This window comes from Sinocyclocheilus rhinocerous, unplaced genomic scaffold (assembly GCF_001515625.1).
Source record: "Sinocyclocheilus rhinocerous isolate Xijiao unplaced genomic scaffold, SAMN03320098_v1.1 scaffold1806, whole genome shotgun sequence".
In the NCBI taxonomy this organism is placed as follows: domain Eukaryota; kingdom Metazoa; phylum Chordata; class Actinopteri; order Cypriniformes; family Cyprinidae; genus Sinocyclocheilus; species Sinocyclocheilus rhinocerous.
In genome coordinates this window covers 222,413-231,891 of record NW_015658531.1, presented here as the reverse complement: position 1 = coordinate 231,891, position 9,479 = coordinate 222,413, and the positions used below count along the sequence as shown (strand labels likewise).

General features: G+C 34.6%; 1 protein-coding gene across 1 annotated transcript in view; it reads left to right on the top strand.

Annotated features, from left to right (window-relative positions):
• The first annotated feature begins 4,581 nt into the window (after window positions 1-4,581).
• Window positions 4,582-9,479, top strand: part of tanc1b (tetratricopeptide repeat, ankyrin repeat and coiled-coil containing 1b) — a 118,232-nt gene continuing 113,334 nt past the window's right edge. The window contains exon 1 of the mRNA XM_016531165.1: window positions 4,582-4,678. Within this exon, the coding sequence (XP_016386651.1) occupies window positions 4,582-4,678 (97 nt within the window). The remainder of the gene's footprint in view (window positions 4,679-9,479) is intronic.

The window sequence follows — 9,479 nt, the reverse complement described above, 5'->3', positions numbered from 1 at the left end:
AAGGGTTTGCTGCTTGTCTCTGGCTTTGTCTTTGGAGGATTTAGCACAGAGGATTGAAATTCTTTCAGTGGTCACTTTGGCCTCTCGCTCACATCTGCTCCTCGTGTGTGGATTCAGCAGCTCTCTTTGAAAAGGGGATCGATGCTTTGAAGGCACCGGAAGCAGGCGACGCGCTCGAATGAATTTGCCCTTTGCACATTTCATTAGTCTGACAATTAAAGAAAGATAAATGTCCAAATGAGATCCCCCTGGAGTACCGGATCCTCAGGGAGGGATTTATTACAGACATCGGAAACACGCAAGACTGAGGTTTGTTTGGACCTCCACAGATCTCAAAAATGTTGGTTGGGACAGTTGCATGTAGTTTTAAATGAGCTAAAGCAAAAATCATATTTAATCATTTTACTTTGTACTACAGATCAAAAGTTTGGGGTCGGTAAGATTTTTTTTCAAAACATTAATATTTTTATTCAGCAGGGATGCATTAAAATTATTTAAAGTGGCAGTAAAGACATTTAAAATGTGAAAAAAGTGATTTCTATTTCAAATAAATGCTGTTCTTTTGAACTTTCTATTCATCAAAGAATCAAGTTTCCACAAAAATATTGGGCAGCATAACTGTTTTCAACAAGGATGATAATCAGAAATGTTTCTTGAGCAGCAAATCAGCATATTATAATGATTTCTGAAGGATCATGTGACACTGAAGACTGGAGCAATGATGCTGAAAATTCAGCTTTGATCACAACAATACATTACATTTTACAATATTTTAAGGAGGCAGCTATTTTAAATTGTAATATTGTCACTTTTTATTGTGTTTTTATAAAAAGGCTATTCTGAATGTTTTTGAGTGATGATTACGTTTTTGAAAATAGGGAAAAATTGAATTTTAATAGATGAAAAATGCTTCAAAGAATAATTGATTTTTAATTAAAATAATTTATTGATTCTTTTCACAGAAATGAACTGAACATTTTTGTCATTCTAACCCATAATATTTCCATGAAGAGCCTTAGATGCTGACATGGCAATAAAAATAAATAACAACTTCTACTACTAACCCATAATATTCCTTCAAATCGCATGTTAGTCATGCATGACTTCTACTGTATGTCCTATTATAACGTCAGTGTTTATATCATGTAAACTGTTTATCTGTTCAAGCACAGGACTTTCTCGGAAAATCCTCACAGGGAGGAATTTAAAAATAACCAAAATTAGGTTCAGATGGACTTGATACTCCGACACCCCTGTTTAGATTGTGGAAGTAATAACATGATGGATAATGTGCAAGTTATTGTCTTAAACCCTGGATGATAATGACCGAATGGGCTTTATTCGGCTGTGCCGAAGGGAATCTTTGGGAATGGTTATTAGGAGCATCAAAGGCTGGCTGATGAGTTTCATGTGGACAGTGTGTGGTCATTGCAGACCACAGGAAATAAGACATGAGCTCATCTCAAGAAGCACAGGTACTTGTATGAAGTTAAAGGTGGGGTAAGCGATTTTTCAAAAACGCTTTAGAAAACTCTAAAGTCTGTCTAGTACACTGGCCACCGTTGGTCAAAGCGACCGTTGAAAATCATTTGAAATTTGTGTCAATACGTCATAAAAAGAACGCAGCAGCAGTTTTCTGTCGGGGATTTGTCGTGTCGTGACGCGCCGCATCCAGTGTAGACCATATCGATATGTATATATATCTATGGTGTAGACAGCATCACTGATTTCTATAGTATTTTGTCGCGCCGCGCCACTCGCGTCCGGTGTCACGGTGTAACATTGGTTTTGCTTTGTTTCACAGAACTAATCGTTGCCTGGGTTGCGTACGTATGTGTGGGGCGGAGCTATCAAAATAGGGGCGACACCCTTTTGGGGTAGGGGCGTGTTTGTTTTGGTGATTTCAAATGTCAACATTGGCTACCAGAAATCGCTTACCTCACCTTTAATGTTTCTAGGCAAACTATTCATTTTAAAGAGGTGTCTGTGTGTGTGTGTTTATGGGAGAGGATGTTCAGATCTTCACGAGGAGGTATTGAACAGCAGGACGGGGGGCAGGAATCTCACCTCATTCTTTTATGACTATTTTTCTCATGTTAGAATAATAATAATGTGAAATAACAGATATGGAAATGATGTAGTGACATAAATGAAATCTGTCTTATTTGAACTGCTTCCAGCTCTGCTCGCTCTGGACATTCATTAACCAACTTCATCAGGTGCATTGTGGGATGCTTTGAAATACTAATGAAGGAAGAATATGTGTGATGAGCACATTTAAGCAGAAGCCTTCATATTAAAAGGTTTTTAAAATCATGGGAAACAAAAATGCATTCAGGTGTATTCAAACTTGATATTAATTGTTAACTCAAACAATAAATAAATAAATAAAATAAATAAATAAATAAATACAAATAAAAGGCTATTCATGATTATTTAGTTTTTTGACAACCCTAATATATGTCAAATGAATAATAATAATAATAATAATAATGTGTGTATACATTTTATGTAAATGTTCTTTCTTATATATCTTTTAAAAATATTAATATTTTATATATTATTTTACGTTTTAGTTCTGTCAGTACATTGTTTATACACACACACACGCATGAATGATAATACTAAATATATATTCATGTAATCATGGCTTATCTTACATTTTGTGGAGTTTAAAAAAAGATAAAACATTGTTAATTTTTATTAATCTTTTGTTTTGTTGATAATGTGTGTGTGTGTGTGTATATACAGTATATGACAGACCTAATAAACTTATTTAATTTGATTGCAGATATATTTAATTGCTAAAAGTACTGTGGTTGCTCTTATGATTAAAAACTAGTCAATTTGAATGTTTTGTAAATGAGACATTGCATGTTCACCAGACTACCACTTTTGATGCATGCAGAATTATTATCTGCCTCAAAACATTGCTTAAAACAAGCTGTATGACCCTGTCATATCTGCATAGATGGATCTCAGTCAGAATAGTGTAGTTAGTTGAAAGCATATTTTCCGGTACTGTGAAAAACACTGCACAGAAACCGCAGCTCAATCCAGCATTCAACCTCTGTTATCTTGTACGCACTGGGAGGTACAGTGATATGAGTTCAGCCAAACTCAGAGCGTAAACGCTTCCAAATAGACTCTGATTTCAGCATCGCACTCAGAGCTTCATTACCTCGGTCCTGCAGCTCATTTCCTCACAGCTGAAGTAATAACGTTGAACTGTGGCTGCCTCCTTTTAAGCTAAACCGCTGTTTCCCCAAACCGGCGGGTTATTGATCCTATTAAAGCCATATCACATGAGGCTGGCACATATTATGTGCTGCTTTCATCAGGAGAGAGCCACACGTGTCCCACCTCGTCCTCTTTGCCTCCTTACTGACCTCTGCTGGAGAGTTTGTGTCATTACCTCTCAAGGTCGAAGGTCAGGAATACTTTTCCTCCTGGTCTAGTTCATGTTGAATTTGTTTGAGTAACAGCAAGGCTTTCCAGTGATATAGTGTGTTGGAGGAGGATGGTGTTAGCAGATGTTCAGAAGGTCTTCAGAGAGATGGTAGATGAAGTGTCTCTCAAGATGTCGGGTTGCTTGAAGATTTGTTTAGTGCCTCAAGATACACTTTTCAGCTTTTAAGCTTTACAGTTTATATTAATAAAGCGTGTTTGACTGTTTTAAAGCAAATCTGATTCAAAAGTTTTAAGACGTGTGTTTGTTTCTGTTTGTGTTTAAGAATGTGTGTCACAGAAATGTTGTAATCACTGCTCTATACTGTAATCAAGAGCAATAATCTTAGTCTCAGTTCTGAAGCACCAAGTTCCTTCCGGCACTCTGACTTTCACACTTAAACCATCTGTCTAGCTGTTAGTCCATTTAACATGTCTTACATGCGTTCAGCTATCATGTGTACTTTGAGACAGATCCAGAAATGCATTACCATCTGGCCATCACAATTACTAAAACAGACGTACGTTATAGAGATGTATAAGGAAGCACATTCCTATGATTATATTCCTGCACGTATTATTTGTCTATTTTCAATATTAGTTTTTTTATTGGCTAAAATTTAAATTTATTAAAGATGACAATAATATTACTTTACTTTTTAGTATAATATCACAATTAATTGAACACTTGTGAATTTTAAATAATTTCGGTACTTCGAGTGGAGATACATTTTTGTTGTGTCTCCAGGTGCTACAATAAAAATATGACTATTTATTTTGAAATATTTTAGATGTTTCTTAATTTTTACTTTCTCATCAAAATATGTCAAACAAAACATCTTTTTGTAAAAGCCTTTTAACTAACTAACTGACTAAATAACTAATAAAAAAAAACAATTAAAGGGGTCATATGATGCTGCTAAAAAGAACATTATTTTGTAGGGGTATAACGATATATCGCAGTACGATATTTTGCGATGCAAAAATGTTAGGATATGTATCGTAGAGTGGTGGCGATACTTTTACGATATGACGGCAGTCTAATCCTATTGGTTGAGCTGCCGACGTGACCTACTCTGCAACAGCGTCGCGTGTGTGCTTTCTTCGCAGTTGCAGAAATCGCTTAAACTGAACATGAGTTTGGCTGAAACTGAAATTGAAGATGCCCCGTCTTCTTACAAGTCCGACGTCTGGCAGCATTTTGGTTTTCCAGTCACGCGACAGGACGACGGTAAAAAAATTAGACAAAACACAAACTGTTTGTAAACCAAGAGCTTGTAACACTCCAAAGAGAAAGGAAAAATTGAAATCGCATCATATGACCCCTTTAAAATGTCTTGGAAGTGTTGAACACTGAAATCAGTTTTACTTCATCAAAAAAATATTGGTTGGGTGACTTATAACCAGTGTTGGGGAGTAACTAGTTACATGTAACGGAATTATGTAATTTAATTACAAAATAAAACTAATTGTAATCAGTTATAGTTACTGAGAAAAAATTTGTAATTAAATTACAGTTACTTTTACAAAAGGGGTTACATGCTTTTTTTCCACACACACTCCCACATACAGATTTAATTGATTTCTTTCATAAATTGCCGTGACTGCTCTAAAATATGAAACACCAATGTTTCAGGAGTTTAGAACATGCTTATTCGATAACTCTTTTATTTCCTATGGGTTTATGTATAGCTATGCTTCATTTTTTAAAAGATTAACTGTTTCTTTCCAAGGCATTGTTAGATTCCAGTGTTTACTGTCATAGCTATGTAAAGATTTGATTCCTAAAACAGTATCATAGCTAATAAAATATTTATTGTTATGATTTTAAATGTATTTAACCTCAGAATGATCTCAAAGTAAGTCTGATTTTCTCCTTTAAAATTAAAATATTATAATCTTAATTCAAGTGATGAAGGATTTCGAAAGTGTGACAGTAATCAGTGTTGAGTACTACTGTAAGGTTTACCGTGCCTGGTTTACATGTTTGAAAATGATAAACAGTTGAAAACATTAGAAATGTAGAAAAGTAATCAAAAAGTAATCAAATGTAATCAGTTACATTACTTTAATAAAGTAATTGAAAAATTACACTACTTATTACATTTTAAGTAGGGTAACTTGTAATCTGTAACCTATTACATTTCCAAAGTAACCTTCCCAACACTGCTTATAACATGTTGTCTACTAACATGTACTACATGTTCAAGAAAAGTTTTATAAAATGATAAACCTCACATTTCAGTCTTTAAATAATTTTTAAGAAAAGGGAAAAGGATGAGTCAAAATTATAAATGATAGGCATTTTATCTGCTCCATTACCAATTCTACATAGGCTACCTTATTATCTGAAGTGTTGCGATTTCTAGAATGCACATTAGCTTGTTTTCCATCTGCTGGTTAAGATTTACAACAAAGATTTGATCCACATTGGTCTGAATAAAAACGGCAGACAGACTGAATGCAAATGTAACTCCACTGTCTCACAGCAGGTGGTGCTTATGGAACATCAGAAATAATTATCATTTAATAATTATTTTTTAATTTATAAAATTATTTTTAATCAGCAGTAAGCTGATTAAAAATCTGCAAATGATCATGTCCTCATGATTCGATCATGTCTTTTATACCCTTTTATAGAAATACCATCTTAAATTGCAGCACAAGTGAAAATTTTTTAACGTTTCAGAGTTCAGAAGGTTCTGCAGAACCAGACTGATCCGGCTGATTACATGTTGGATTGGAGCTCGCTTTGGCATCGGTGGCGTCGGTGTGACATCGACCGGCCAATGCAATGAAACCGCCTCAGAGCAGATCTGGATGACAGCTTCCTCTGTTCAGTATTTCACTTAACAAAAGTGAACTTCCATCTGTGTACGTCACTTCAGTCTGAATACGTGATTCACAGACGGCTGATATTTCAGAGTAAAGAGCAGTATTGTCACGCCGCTCTCTTTCTTCCATGGCTTTTGTTGTTCGTACAGAAGATCTTGTGTCTGGGGAGAACGGCTCAAATGTGAGCGTGTCATGAGGTCTTTGACTTTGCTCCATGTCTTTTAAAGTCTGTGGATCTACCCACATGTGTAGAGCACAAAAGTCAAGTTGCAGAAGAAAAAAAATCTCTTAAATTTTTTAAAAATGTTATATTTAGTTTTTAATATATTTAAATGAATATATTCAATTTAATGAGCTCATTTCAGTGCATTATGGAATGTAAAAATCTCTTTCATTTTCTCCAATAGAGGAATTGATTTTTAAAAATTATATATATATATATATATATATATATATCAAAAGTTTTTGAACAGTAAAATTTTTTTATGTTTTTTTAAAGAAGTCTCTTCTGCTATATATATATAATATTTTCTCTGAGATCATTGCAGTGCATTGTGGGATTGCCTTCTTGATTTGATGTGGCCAGCAGAAGGTATCTTAGAAAAGTAGTATCATTATGACTGTGATCAGTGATTTGTTTTTTCCCTCTCTCATTCTTCCTCTCATTCATATTCTTTGGCTTTTTATTTGCATGCATCTCAGCTGTGCTGTTGGAACTCAGACTGAGTTGATACCTGTTTGTGTTCTCCACCAGAGAGATGAGATTCATACATTTTAATCACAGATGTGTGTGTCTGTGTCTGTGTCTGTGTGTGTGTGTGTGGATTTATTCTCTCTTCCCTGAAGCCAAAACTTGTACAATAATTATGTGGAAGGAAATACATGAGTGCAGGGCCATCGCCAGAAAATCTTCAATGGGGGGCATTTCGTTTTCATAGGGGGGCACACTTTTTATGATATCAGAAACAGACATTCACCAAAACAATAACAGCCTGTATTATAACTTAAATAGAAGTTCTATATTAATTATATATAGAACTTTACAACTTGAATAAAAAAAAGGTTTCTGTTTACAGCGTGTTTTTGCAGCGTTGAACAACAATCACAGACATATCTGTTGAGATCTCATGCGCAGCTGAGCAAAATGAGAGAAGGAATCACTTAACCTAGGCACTGTCTTATATTTATCTAAAGGTTACATCATGCTACACTATATGCTACACTAAGACTATTTTCTGCCATCTGTATTACAAATGGGAATACAACGAATTAATGACAATGTTTTACATTTAAACTACTCAATAAAATTATAGTTAAAAGTTCCTTAAAAGCATGCAATAAAGTAATTTGTAAATTAAGCTGTTTTTAAAACATTTGCTGCATGAATTTAAAAAAACACACATATCAGACGAAATTGTGCTGAGAGAAAAATCAGAATTTGTCAACAAATCCTTTAAATTTTACGGTATTCAGACAGGAACAAAAAATCAGAAAATATGAGCAGCTATAAAATTATAGTACAAATATATATACAAATGAATAAATCACAAATTATAATGGCATAAACAACATACAAAAGTGTAACCAAAACTAATTTATTTAAGAAACCGACAAATTATAAAATAAAACAAATTATAATGCCATTCGTTATAAACAACATATAAAAGTCTAACCAAAACGAATTTATTTAAGAAACAGACAAATTATAAAATAAAATATAAATTATAATGGCCTTCGTTATAAACAACATATAAAAGTCTAACCAAAACGAATTTAAAGAGAAACTGAAACACATGTATACATCTCTCATTCGGCACGAATACAAATATTTCCCACGAGAGGCTCCGGCGCGATTGCTTAGATTTTTTTCCTTATAGTAGTGGAAACAAGTTAAAATACTGTCATTTTTGGTCATATAGATAAAAATAAGACATTATTCGGAACTGTAAAAGGTTAACTTTTATTTTTGTACACTCACAATAAAAACAAAACAAAAACAAACTTTGGCTTTTGTAAAATAAAGAAAACAAATAGTGTAGGCTTTCAGCCTTCTCGGTTTCCTTGAGCTTGTGGCGCGGTCACAGAAATGAACTGGAACTCAGTGTAGACATGTCGCACAGGTTTTTATTTGGTTTTGTTAATATGTTAATTATTTAAGTAAAATTTCGTTTAGGACTATTTATTTTATTCCTTTATATGTTGTTTTATTCTGTTTTTGTCCCTAGAAGCGCTGCATGTGCGTGATGTGACGACGTGTGAATCCTTATGTTCTAAATAATGTTTGTGCTGCTGTTTGCACCCCACGCAGTGCGTGCCCGTCCGCTACGCCAGTATGATTCCATCCAAAGTTACGAATTAAACTTATGCGCAAAATTGGAATAACGCATAAAACATTTGTAAATAAAGCACCGTTTCCATCTAGTGAGTTGAAGAGAACAAAATCGTCACTTCCTGATTAATTTGCGCTAAATATCACGAAGAAAAATTGTATTTGCTGCAGTAGGAGAAGGCCTAGGCCTGTATGATTATTTTTTTTATAAAATAAATTACGAGCTTCAGAGCACGCAGACGAAAGCGGTCATGTTATCTTATTTTCGGAGCCTGCTGTTTGGGAATGCAAATCTGAGAGTTAATTATAACGAAGCACTTTGACGAGACTTTGCTCAAGCATTTTAGAATGACAAAACTAGCATTTCAGATGCTGTGCAAAGACATCGGTCCGTTGATTGGTCCAGTTATGCTGTCCCGTTGATGCGCATTAAGGGATTTATTCAGTAAAAGTGTTTCCATCATAGATAATGCGCATGTTTTCTAACCGGATAAGAATTTTAACCTACTTAGTTGAGCGCATAAATTTTTTACGCACATTTTAATGTCGGCTATACGCATCTTGGCATTTCCATCCAGCGTTTTTTTATGTGATATACCAAAATGTGCATAACAATAGGTGCATGGAAACACTGAGTTATTAGCTTCCTGTTAATTTACTGTTGTAGAGATTAGTGGTCCTTTGAGCTAAATGATTTGTTTGGCAATATTTAATTCTAGATCAGTACAATGAATGTTTTTCGTTCTCAATAGTAAGTTCGCTCGTGATCATGTGCAAGGGGGCCCGTCGAGTCATTTGGGGGGGGCACTGTCCCCCCTTGGCGACGGGCCTGCATGAGTGCATTCAGTGAAACCTTGTGTGCTGTTCA